At 44.7% G+C, this 13,820-nt stretch overlaps 1 protein-coding gene across 15 annotated transcripts in view; it reads right to left on the bottom strand.

Moving 5' to 3' along the window:
- Window positions 1–13,820, bottom strand: part of CELF6 (CUGBP Elav-like family member 6) — a 531,043-nt gene that overhangs the window by 86,764 nt on the left and 430,459 nt on the right. For all 15 annotated transcript variants that reach the window (XM_085643931.1, XM_085643936.1, XM_085643939.1 and 12 more), the window contains one exon: window positions 5,690–5,769. In XM_085643931.1, coding sequence (XP_085500057.1) covers window positions 5,690–5,769 — 80 coding nt within the window. The remainder of the gene's footprint in view (window positions 1–5,689; window positions 5,770–13,820) is intronic.

The raw sequence follows: 13,820 nt of genomic DNA, 5'->3' as shown, positions 1-13,820 counted from the left end.
AGCTAGGGAAGATATGACCAGTGAGCCTCAGCCGGAGAGCTCTGGCCAAACATAAGAGACAAAGGATATGTTGAGAGAACCAAGAAAACAAGAATTAGAATATATGTGTATCAGAGGGACCAGCCACATCTGGAGAAAGAACAAACAGACCAACAAAAGAAAAACAACGAAACAAAAAGAACCAGAAAAATAAAGAAAGGGTCAGAGAGAAAGATAGAGGCCAGAAGAAGCGCAAACCAGAGAGATAAGAAACAAAGGACCACAGACATATGCGAAAGAACCACAGAAAAAAATAATTGAAAACATCATAGACAGGACAGAGAGAGAAGATGACAGAAGTGTGAACAATGATGCACAGAGATGAACGCGAACAGGATGATAAATAAGATGTCCAGCGAGAGAAAAGACAGGATCAATGGGAGATCAGGAAGTGACCAGAGACGACCGTGAGTGAGGAAGAATGAGAGAAATAGAGAGACAGTGAAAAAAAAGAAACCGACAAAGAGACTGTGAGAGACACAGAAGCGGATGCATTTGAGAGATACTATAGAGTATAGCGGGTCCAGGAAGAAAAAAAATGAACATAGAGTGTCACGCAGCACAAAAAGAAGTGCCTACGAAAATGATCGTAAGTAGGAAAACAAGAGAGCGAAATGAGAGAAGAACATGAACAGAGATATTAAAAGCATGCAACTGAAAAAATCAGGGAGATGAGAGCGAGAAGGAGCAAGATTTCCTGGAAGATAACTGAGAGGTCCAGATGGAGAAAAAAGAGGATCAGTCATAGAGCTCAGAAACTATGGGCCAGATGTATCAAGCGTTTTGCAGTTCGCAAACGTTTGCGAACTTTAAAAAGCCTTTTGGGATGTTTCATCTCAAAAGGCATTCGCAAAATAGGGAATCGCAATTTTTGTGATTACCTATTTTGCGAATGCATTTAAGGAATCGAAATTTGCGATTTCTTAAATGCAATGCAGAAAGCAACAAAAAAATTGCGACCTGGCTTTAAGGAATCGCAAATAATCACCAACTTCAAGTTGGTTGCAATTTGCGAATTCCAAGAAAAATGCACTTTTTTTGCATTTTTCTAGGTGTCATGTGGCGTACATACATGCACTTAGGGCATGTATGTGCGCCACATGTGCACGCATGCATATTTCAGGGGTGCACCCTTGAAATTGCATGAGCAATTTGCGAGTACCTATTGGGTACTCTCAAATTGCGAATGCAATATCCATAAAGGCAGGCAAAAAGTTACAGTGAGTTCACAGAATGAAAGGATGAGATGTCAGAGACAGACCAGAGAAGAGTCAAATAATAATTATGAATAACCAGAAGGAGCCTGCTAGAGGGAAATTGGATAGGACAAAGAATGACCAGAAAGTAGGGCAGAAAATGACAAAAACGACAGAGGTTGCAGACCAAACATGATAGAAAAGAGAGAGAACATAGGGACCTATAAATGACAAACAAGAGGGGGAAGAGAATTATAGCAAACGGGCGATGGGAACTAATGACAAGAGAAGAGACAGAGAGAACAGATGAAACCAGAGCAAATAATAATAAGAGAACAGAGGGGAGCAGAAATCAACAAGAGAGAACAATAGGGATGATAAAATAACAAGAGGACAGAACGGGAACAGAGAGGCCATAAGGACAGACTGAGATCATAGAGGACATAATGGAAAACGTAAGAAAAAACCCCACAGAAAAGAACAGATACAAGATAATGTATAGTTAAAGGAAATGACCAATAATAGAACAGAATAAATGCAGTGAAGGGACATAAACAATGAAATACCAAAGATGTAAGGTATAGGTGAACCAACGGAGAATATAGTGGACCAGGGGGAAGGAACAATGAGAATCAAAGGAAGAAAATAGAAACAATCAGAGAAAGAAAAAAGAAAATACTGACAAAGGCACAAGACAGAAACCAAGATAGGCAATAAGAGAGCAAAGAATACAAACAGAACAAGTTACTTACATTCTGTAATGCTACTTTTGCCGGATACTCTATCTAATTGCAGAATCCTCACTTTGTGAATTTGCACCAGACATCAGACTGGATCTTGAAAACTCAAGAGCAGTGCTCCTGCACGCGAGATGGTGGTGCCGGGTGACTCTGCATTGACACTGTTCAGCTACGACAGTGATGCAGAAGCCACATCCTATCACCACCCATGCACACTGACGTCAGTTTCTTTCAAGAACTAGTCCATTCTCTGAGGTGCGGAGGTCATCTGCAAATTAAATAAGCCAGTGTGCAGATTCCTAGACAGTGGCATGCTGTGGGTATATGTACAAATTGTACCAGTTCTCATCGTGATAGCGTGGGGCAAACTCTTCCCCATCTTCAGCACTGTCGCCTCCATAAGGCTGGCACTGGTCTAAGTCCCAGCCAAAAGCTGATGTAATGTCTGCATGACAGGGAGGCAGTGGAGTCATGCAGTGCTTAATTTGTGCCGGTGCTTTCCGGTGCTAAGCACCAGCACTTAATTTTCAGGGCTGGGTCTACAAGCGATATTGGCTGCTCACCGGTGAAGAGCTGATATCGCACGCCAGCAGCCCCCCTTATGAGGCACACGCTTAGAAACTGCCAGGGTCCCTGCCTTATCATAAATCACACTCACAGGTCACTCCAATCACGCTCTACCAATGATGAGCCCTTAGTTGCAAACTATATTATTAGCCCGCTCCGTCCCTACTTGACAAATCGTCAAGTGTGTGTCTTTAGTTGGACCAATGGGATCACTGTGTTCTCTGCAGCCCGCCCAGGCATTCTGCGCAGCCGCAGCGCTTTTCAACCGAAGACATGAAGCAAGCAGCATGTTGCGCAGCGGGCCTCGGATGAAATAAAACTAAAAGGCTGTCCCAGTAAGTAGTGATTTTTTAACATGATGCTGCTAGTAGTAGTGTGTGAACTGTGAAGGCGAAGCACTTATGGATTGTCATCTAAATCTCAGGGAATTAAAATAATTCTGGAGGTAACATGTTTGCTGGAGAGATCTGCGTTTTGTCTAGCCCAGTTTTAAATCACCCCGGGACCTCCGGGTGTGAGCTTTTGGTGAGGCAGGATACTGCCCTATTCTACACGGGCAGCCCCTCCTGCTCCCCTCTCCCTCGTGGCCTAAACATTTCCCTTTAAGTTTAACACATCCAGGACACATCTTTGGGCCCCGTTATGAGATGAGGAGCATTTCACGAGGACTCCTCGGGAGCCCAAAGCAGCAAAATGTTCAGATGAAACTAATGGTAGAAAGTAGTAAATTATCAGCGGAATCAGGTGCGCTAATCTCACCCCTCCCCCCCTCGTTATTCCTCATTTCCGAGGGTACACCTCATAATACCATGATTGTATCACACTCCCTTTGCCACCACATTTACAATGGAGCGGGGTACGTACACCCCTGCTATCGGAAACTTTGGGAGGAGTGGGGCGCGGGGAGGGAATAGCATTTCTGATAACGGGGCACCATATATGCATAAGTATCGTAGTCTGTAGGAGCTCCGTTTTAAACCTCACTCCAGTTTTAGTTTATCAGTTTTATAAAGTGGGTGAACACAGCGAATGCCAAACATAGACTAATGTCATCTATTTATCTGATAGCACGAGACAGGCGCAAGAGTGACTCTAATTTCACTTTGAGGCCTCACACACTTCATGCCTCGCCAAACTTCGATCAATTCCAGAAACACACGGAAGCGTTTACTGTGGCTGGAAGTCAACAAGATCCCCACAAGGCGCGTGAATTCCTGGTTTCATCCCAAGTTGCTAACCTGCAGTCTAGTGACATTTGGATGAAATAAGTACCACCGCCACAAGTTAAAACCCTAATCGTGAAACAAGCAAAATTTGAATTATATTCCGAACATCGAGCTGAGCTTAAACAAAACAAAAAGAAAACAAAAAAAGAGGATGCACATGTGGATGAAGCTCAGTATGTATAACAACATAGCACAAAAATATCTAATCTTCCTATTAGCCTCGAATGAATGCGCAAATAAATTAGGAATAATGTTTAGTCTGTTTCCTTCTGCTATGTTCGACCTCCTGGCAGTGCTTTATTTGAGCTGGCGGTTTTCGGTGCTGAACACCAGCACCTAATCATCAACTCCGGTGCTTGAGCACCAGTTAAGAACACATTAATTTTTGGTGGGCACAGGGTGATTAAGTGATTCACCCAGAATCACAGGATGTTAAGTCGACGACGAGTCTCGAATCCTATTTCCCAGCCTCAAATTCGGCAGCTCTGGCCATTACGCCACTTCCCGTTCCACTTGTAGGGTTTGTTGGCAATGTGTTAGGCAGTGCTAATAGGAGAAATTGGCCGGTCGAAACTGCCTTCTGACGAGAGCCCCGGCACTTCTTTTTTTTACAAATTAACCACTGGAGTCATGTCTGAATCAGATGGATTCAGAAAAGGCTGCGGCCCATCTAGAGCCAGATGTGGCCTTGTTCGACGCCGGCTCAGAGTCGGACACCACAATGTATTCACCCAGGGCTGTTTCCATTGGTGCAAAGTAAACACTTGAGTAACCGGTGCAGATTTCAGTGCTGGTGCCAACCCCAGCAGGTTCAATGGGCCCAGACGGCACCGAGGGCAGACCCGCCATCGTAAACCGACTGGGAGTTTCTGCGGGTCTTTGGGTCTCGAAGATGAGCCAGAGGGCGCAGGAAGCATTCCAAAGATGTGCTTCATGGCCTATCGGAAGGCCGCAACCTTCTGCGCTGCCACTGATGGACCCACAAACTCAGTGCGCATCAGTATCAGTCATAGACTCGGTTCTCAGTAGAAGCGGAGCAAGACCTGGAGGTGCAGCGATGCGCCTGTGCCTGCTCTGGGGAACAAGAGCTGTGGGAAAGGGCAGAGTCCCACTTGGGTTTCTTATGTTTCTTCTTCGATTTGCCCGTAAACTTTCACTGTGATGAAGATCTCCCTCGGGGATGACTTCTGGAGTGGGAGCATGAGTGGGTCCTCGCCTGAGACCTGTGCGGGACAGGCGCAGAGCCTTCTGGTGTTTCGCCACAGCTTCACCTCTGCTTTTGGATGGCTTAGGGGTTTATCTGGACGCTGTTGCAGGCCTCGGAATCGTGTTAAAAATGCAAACAACAGAGCCACACCTCGGGGGGATCTTTCACAGACATCCGTTTTTGACTGTCACTACAAAGCTTCAATCCTGTTGTGTTAGGCACTGATATCCTTTTCACATTTAAAACTTTTTCTGAAGGAAATCTCTTCACAGAGTGAAGAAGGAAGGAGCAGAGTTCTGGATTAGCGTCTGAAGGCACGGAAAGAAAGACTCTGATGTCTGTGCGCATGTGTGGTGCTTACATACGCCTCTGTTTGTCACTTTCATACTGGAACAGCATTGTTGCAGAGTCACACTGTGCCACCTACTGGTGTGCAGGAGCACTGCATGGGATCCTGTTGAGGCCTAGTGGAAATTTACAAGGTGAGGAATCTGCGGCTAGAAATATTCATGAGAATATTATTTTTTAATTTCTTGAGATGGATTAGCAGAATTGAAAGAGACAGCACCCAAAAGAGAGGCGGGAGAGAAAGAGAGAAAAGTGGCTATATAAAGCGTAGAGAGAAGCTATGAGAACAGAGGACAAAACAAGCATTTAACGATGATAGCGGTACTGTGACTTTCTCATAAATAAACACATCATCCTTATTCTCACCGGCATAGTCTGGCAACCATGAAGGCTGTGGATTGCTGCTTGGGCCTCAGCATGGCTTCCATACTTGACAAAAGCACAACCTGCACGAAAAAATGAGAGAAGATTTATTAGGAAAGGAGGACAGGTTGGAGAAAAATTGGTCAAGAAGTAGCGCAACAAGATAAAAGCTTCTAGTATTGGCTGGAACAATCATTGAAAGCTCAAGATGAAAGAGAAGGCTTTAATCCTCCATGTTGAGGGGCAATTCTTGAGAAGGCTGTACCGAGCCCTTTCACGTGCCGTTAACCCAAAGAGGCAAGGTTTTAGGGGCACTCTACTGTTAAAGATGAAAATGGCCATAGCCAATGAAGCATCTTCCCATAGGTGTATCCGTGCCTAACCGTATGCTGCCATTATTGATGATGATGGCCGTGCGCTCGGCCATCCACTCCTGGGCAAAGGCTCGCTGGGTCTCAAACACCACTGGTCACTCCAAGCCCAGCACGGAGTACGTTGGAGAGTGTGTGGCAGACTAATCCCACGCTGGGTCTCAAACACCACTGGCCACTCCAAGCCCAGCACGGAGTACGTTGGAGAGTGTGTGGCAGACTAATCCCACGCTGGGTCTCAAACACCACTGGCCACTCCAAGCCCAGCACGGAGTACGTTGGAGAGTGTGTGGCAGACTAATCCCACGCTGGGTCTCAAACACCACTGGCCACTCCAAGCCCAGCACGGAGTACGTTGGAGAGTGTGTGGCAGACTAATCCCACGCTGGGTCTCAAACACCACTGGCCACTCCAAGCCCAGCACGGAGTACGTTGGAGAGTGTGTGGCAGACTAATCCCACGCTGGGTCTCAAACACCACTGGCCACTCCAAGCCCAGCACGGAGTACGTTGGAGAGTGTGTGGCAGACTAATCCCACGCTGGGTCTCAAACACCACTGGCCACTCCAAGCCCAGCACGGAGTACGTTGGAGAGTGTGTGGCAGACTAATCCCACGCTGGGTCTCAAACACCACTGGCCACTCCAAGCCCAGCACGGAGTACGTTGGAGAGTGTGTGGCAGACTAATCCCACGCTGGGTCTCAAACACCACTGGCCACTCCAAGCCCAGCACGGAGTACGTTGGAGAGTGTGTGGCAGACCAGTCCCACACAGTATCACGAATTCCTGCAGTAGTTTCTTGCTCATCGTAAGCGAGAAGGGGAGGTGGAGCAAGGCTAGGCTGCAACTGATTGAATTGAGGAAGACCATGATCCACGTCTATTGAATATTGCTCGACTGCGACCCGCCGTCTCTTAATCTCGATGTGAGGGATAGATGTACTATGTTTTGCGATTCGCAAACCAGTTGCAGACTGGTTTGTGAATTGCAAAACAACATGTTGCGATGTACAATTAGAAAATCACAAATCATCAATGTGCTAAGCGTTTGCCCATAACGAACTGTTGCAAAACATAAGAAATTTCACTTGCAAAATGCCATGAAGTCAAAGCGGGTGAAAATCCAATGTCAACACTAAAAATGAATGCAAAATGCATTCAAACAATCACAGTACATTACCACTCTGACATGCTTTGTTACGCTATGAATATAGGTACACATCATAAACAATGATAAAGGCAGGATATAAATAAATTAACACATTAATTATAACTACAGCAGAGGTTTTGAATTCTAAGTAGGAAATACAATGCATCAAAGATGCCAGGTCGGTATTTGAAACATACGCTGCGGAATGACCCACTACATATTACTGTATGACACACCATATCAGACGCTTTTACGAAAACAATGGAGCACTATACAGAGAATGCAAAACAATACAGAACAATCATATTATCAAACATGTCATAAATGAGGTGCAATGACCTTTCTATCCTCTTCCATATGAATTCGTAATGTGGCTTTCACTGCAGTGTATTGTTAGTTTGCAGTTCAAAGGTTCACTGCTCAAAACCTGACAATGCACATAGGGCAAACAAGGTCATTTCAATTAAACATTGCCTGTGTAGGGGATATATACCAACATTTTAATTTAAAAAAAATCACATACACATTGGTTATTATTATGCTATAACAAAGTTTATTGGATAATAAAGATACATGTTATACTACTAAAACATCAATGTGTCTATATGTGTGAGTTGAGGATACAAGACCAACCTGAGAATAGTTCTCATCAGAATGTCAAAATATTATCAGTAGTGCATGGAGTACAATATATATAAACAACACCTTCAACTATATAACATATAAACTACTTAGTGTATATTAATGACTGTTGATGCTACTTGTACCTAAGATGCATAGTGCAAATTACTTCAACTCATTAAACCAGATGTACCTGCAGCATCATTCAACCCACCTGAGTGCAGGCGATGACAGCGTGTGCGTTCAACTACATTACGACTTACTCATGTACTTGTGCATAAGGCCCCTGTATGAATATTATTCAGGCCCACATGCTTAAGGTCCCTGTACATATAACCACACTCTGCATGCCACCTGATGGTCCCTGTGTGTCATGAACACGTTGGGTGAGTCCTGCGGTCACATCTACACGTTATCTCACCGCTAGACTCAAGGCGGGCTCCACAATGTTGCATTCCCTCCTTGATGGAACTTCAACCCCGCTTTGAACACATGACTGCACTGTGTCAGCAGCAAGGCCTGCTGTGTGGTTAGTTCAGGGGTTTCTTTCACAGATGTCCCAACTGTGGACACATTGTGTTTCATTGCATGTATTCTCCTGCCCAGCAGGTTGTGGCCTACAACCGTCTCAGCTGCAGATGCAACAGTGAATCCAACTTCCGGTAGTCTTGTCTAGCTTGTGGGTCAATGTCTCAGCAACAGGGTGGGTGTTTGTAATCTCAGCCTGTGAGCTTTCTTGGGCTGCGTGAGGTCACTATGGGGGTGTCACATTATCCCCTCCTTTTCTTGTTTTTCCTGTGCCATTTCGTCAGTATTTATCGTGTCAGTTTTTTCCTTGTCTGTGGCAGGTGGGAAGTCTATATTAACTATAGACAAATACATAATTTCATATTGACAAAGTAATGTAATGACACACGTTTTAAAATTTTTTGTGAATAGTTTCAAATAATAAATAAGTCACTTTTGATGACCCCATAAGTAAGCTCTTTGTTTTAGAAATATACCAGTTACAAGTGTATGGAAAATGCTACTGAGTGATTTTTTATGAATGTTTTACAGGTGCAAATGATATGTGTGGATTGTCACAAGCCTGCATCTTCTATACGGTAGTGACTTACCGGTTGATGGACCTACAGTTGCATCATCTTTTGTACTTTTGGTGGCCGCTGGCCTGCCTGCTGTATCAGGCACTCAAGTGTGTTGCGCCATCTCTTCTGTTTATGTGAAAATCGTTTCACAACTTTTTCCTTGTCCAACCATAGATGCCTCACACAGATCTGCATCTAGGTTGTCATCCCACCTTTTCCACAACCCTTCAATTCTATGTTGTTTTTTTTCCATAGAACTTACCTGCTCTTGGATAGTAGTCCATATATGTGATCTTGTTCTGCGGATACCTCTTCGCCTAGAGCATATCCACCTCTTCGCCTGAACAAACACTTCTTTCTATAGCTCCTCTGCGCCTCCTGTGTGGTTGCTGTACGTTCGATGGACATTTCTCACACGCCTGGCCTCCCTGGTTCGCTGTAGGATTGCTCACAAACAGACCATCCTCTAGGGGTGGAACTGATCTCAAATGTTTGATGTCATCAGTAGCTGCCAATGTATCAATCCCAATTTGCAACTTTTACCGATATATAATTTGTGATTCTCTATTTTGCGAATGCAAACGTTAATGAATTGCAAACATGCATACGGTTTAGCAACTCACAATTCGGTGGAAGTCATAAACTATGAATCGCAAAATGGAATGTTGGTGCATCTGGCCCTAAAGTTCAGTCTACAAGCGTTCATAAAATACATTTATAAGTCATTCTTGATGGCGCCGGTACAAACCTGGGGTTCACAGTGTAAACCTAACTGCATAGCAAGCATTTGGAGCCCGCAGCATGCCACGGCAAGGGAACTGCAGAGTAAATTGCGCCGGGAATCAGGGATTCTCTCACTAAAAGCAACGATCATAGGGGATAGTGTTCTGAAACGCGTATCGCCACCTGGATACAACTTCATTACAAAGTATGAACAATGCATAGATAACAAGCATGGAAAAGACACCTAAAACATCAAAAGGTGTTAGTCATGCATGATTTTAAAACATCCGCAGTCAGCTTAGGTAAATCACATGTGGACCGCAGAAGAGTACACATGAGTTTCATGCTGCCACACACAGGTGGGACTTGTTACCCCCTCACATCTCTTCTTGACCCTCTGATTGGAAGCCCCTCGGGGAGATGCTGTTGTAACAAGGACTATCATTTGAGATTGGCAGTTTAGGGTCAACACAACTGAATTTCACTCCATCGGCATTACATTTTGCTTATAAACTGTAAAAGGGCTCTGGCTTTGTGAACCTATGGGCCAAATTACATAATAAATGTATTGGTGCAGCGCAAAAGTGCAACAGCATTAACGCCAAAGGACCAGTGCAAAAACGACCAGGCGATAAAAAAAAAATGTTTTTCACAAATACAAATTAAAATGGTGCTGAAACAAGAGCAGAATGACTTTGCAGTGTCCTCCTTTTGGAAACTTTAGCAGCTCAGAATGCCGGATCCAGATGTGTGCACTGCTCGCGGCTATGTCAAGTGGCCTCTTGAGGGGCAAGACTTCTCAACTACACTGACATCAGGTGGTGATAAGTGTCCGGGTTTAAATGAAAATGTGATCTGGACATAAGTGAGAAGCTGTTGCTTGGTACTGAATATTTAAGGCTAGACCGAATCAGGATGCTAGAGGACAGGTGTGTGGCTGATTTTATGAGGCAGATTGTGTGAGACAGATAAGTTAACAAAGACAGTCTTGCACTGACAATCTTCTAATATTAACCAGCTTCTCACTACCAATGTTGTGATTAGCACTTCAACATCCTACTCTCCAGCCTACCATCACCTCATGTACCCAATTATGCATTATTTGCCATGATACCACTCCTACCTTGTCCTCTATAGAATCCCAACATCATCTCACACTACCACCCCCTCAAAAATACCTAACACCCTACAATCCATCAGTTTCTTAGGGGAAGAACTGCGTGCCTATGACATTCATGACTTCATTACACCACTTTCTACACTTGCTAGCCATCACCAAAAAATGATTCAAGCATCATTCCTCTGTGGCCACTATAGTCAATGTACATCCTCCTGATAAAACATCCTAACCAAGAATAGGGGTGGGGTAGAGGGGACGGTGCCACCTTGATTCATCATATTTCAATGTGCTAAAAGAGATAATTGACCCTTACTATAAAACCTTCAAATGCCTGCGGTGGTCACCACCCCAGGCACATTCTTTTTATGTCGGTTGATCTATCAATCTCCTAAAAAATGCCTCCTCGCCTTTCCTTTTGCGTGTCCCAATCTCTGAAACAGATACTGTCCATCCAAAACGTGCTTGCATAGTTGGCACCATCAGCTTCTAACTCTTGGAGTCAAAACAACATTGAAGATCCGGACTCTGGGGCTTCTACCAACGAGTCACTGTATCATTACTCATTCGCGAGGCCACTGCCTTAATCTACTGCTCTCCACTATCCCTGATCTCCAACTTCTTGGTGCCCTCCAGCTATTCTAGACTGACAACAGCGTTAGTACGTTCATCCCTGAATATGAACTCAGCAAGAGCAGAATCACACTCATTCCCCTGTCCACAGCATCCAGTGGAGGCAGCTGCACAACCTGCATCCTGATGATTCCTCTCAATTACTTATTGATGCACCAAACCTCATTTAAAATCTCCCAACGACCTCCTAGCCTAACTGGTGAAGAAAGTAACCACTGCATTGGTTACCCTTGGTTGACCTTTTACCCACAAGTAATATGCAACAAATGGTTCATTGAGAACCTTCGTCTCTGAAAAATATCAAGGTATGGGAAGACACTTGAATAAGACTAAGGGTCTGACTATGATTTTGGTGAATGGGACACTCCGTCACAAACGTGACAGATATCACGTCCGCTGTATAACATGTTCCATAGGATATAATGGAACTTGCAATATGGCGGAAGGGATATCTATCACATCTGTGACGGAGTATCCCATCCACCAAGATCGTAGTCAGGCCCTAAATTTCCATCGCGTCATTTTGAAGACACGCAAACCACACAAGCACGTGCCCACAAAACGACTGTGGGGGAGAGCAACTCCGTATCTATGTCCCTCATATTTAATGGTAGTGAGACTTTGGCAGCTACCAGTATTTGTGGCTCTCAATTTTAATAGGGTGTGGCTCTGCCCTCCACCAGTGTCCATGGCCCTCATTTTTAATGGCAGTGGGAGCCATCTTCTGCTGCTATTACCTATAGCCCTCATTTTAAAAAACAATTTAAGTGTGTCTGATGTCTCTGCCCTGCACTTTGAAAGGAAAGAAGGAGTCAGGTAAACAAAGTGCTCCAGGACTGACCAGAACCGGTTTGAACAAGGCAAAGGCCCCTCTGCCCTCAGAGGACAACGGATTTTGGGGTATAAGTATTGGGACCCTGATCCCAAGAATTTAGATCACTTTGGGAAAACAAGAAGAAACCTCTACTGAGGAGAGGAACCAAGAAGAAACTGAGGAGAGACTATCCCTGAAACTGGGGAATTGGCCTGCAGGGGTTGCCTACTGCCAAAGAGAGGAGAAAGGAACTTTGTGTGTACTTTTGCTCAACTTGTGAAGGATCTCCAAGGGCTTGGAAAAGAGCTTGTCTCCTGCTGAAGTCTCAGGGACAACAGACTTCAACCACCAGCTCCCCAGAGTTCTTTAGAAGTGCCTGCTGCTGTTTTGGGGCCTTCTGAGGGACTGCGTGTTGCAAGGAGCTGGAAGCGCAACTCAAGAAGGAGAAGCGTGCCGCCGTCGGAGCTGTTGTCGTCACATCGCAGCATTTATAGAGCGTTTACTACCCCATGTGGGACACTGAAGTGCTTCCTTAAATGGGTAGCACATTATTGTAAACACAGGCTGTATTTTGAGGTCTTACAGCTTAAAGATTAATACTCTGTAGTCAAAAATTATGAATAGGTAGATTTTTTATTGTTGTTGGTTCAAGAGTTTTTCGTAGACCAACACGTGTTTCATGACCACATGCCGCTTCAGGGCCAAAATATATATAATTGACTATTGGGTCACCCTTGGCAGTCTGCCTACTTGAAACACCCTCTTCCTTCCTTACCCTCCTTAGCCTGCACTGATCCGTGCCTCCCTAATCTCCCCGCCATGCCACCAGTAAATTCTGCCTTCCCTGCCTCCAGACCCTGAGAAAACAAAACTGTAAAACAAAAATAAGTGGGACAATTGATCCTATTTCTAACATACTCTGTCAATGGATTTGCATCCCGATAGGCAACTTGGTCTAGAACCACTAAAGCATCTTCAAAAAAGCAAATAAATGTAAGGAAATCTGATAGCAATAAACATTATCAATCAGCAGTCAGTAATTGAGGAAATACAGATGCAAGAAGGCACTAGAAAAACTGACATGTATCTCGCCGGATATTCATTGTCCTCGCTGCAGGACCCCTCCTGGCAGTGTCATCTGTATCGTCAGAAAAACAGCAGTTCACCTCACCGAGAGATATCAGTCTCCGACCTCAGGTCCAGCAAGCTATGACAGCAAACCCTGTCCTGAAGCAGAAATTAACAGCGATCGCGAGTCAACGTCTCTTCTGTTGGAGTGGGTGATGTTGAGCGAGCTATACGGGCATACTTTGAGCTCCGTTGAGACCATTCCTCAAGGTTTCCTCGCCATCACCAACCTGCTGATCATTCAAGGCAGGCATCTCCAAGAGAGCTAGGGCTTCTGAGAGGTCTGTCAGATGGCATGGTTTATTACGGAATTCAAAGGCTAATTCAAATGGATATTTCCAAAGATATTTAATGTATTCTCTCCTCAATGTTTCAGTCACCGGCTTAAAGTGTTGACGTCTGGCTAGAGTGGCAGGAGCTATATCCTTTAATAATGAGCATGTAGCTCCTTGAAAGGCAACTGTCCCAGCCTTCCGTGCCGCCTGGAAGAT

The sequence above is a fragment of the Triturus cristatus genome, chromosome 3_1, assembly GCF_964204655.1.
Source record: "Triturus cristatus chromosome 3_1, aTriCri1.1, whole genome shotgun sequence".
NCBI classification, from domain to species: domain Eukaryota; kingdom Metazoa; phylum Chordata; class Amphibia; order Caudata; family Salamandridae; genus Triturus; species Triturus cristatus.
The sequence above is the reverse complement of the archived record's forward strand: the minus strand, read 5'-3'. Positions and strand labels throughout refer to the sequence as shown.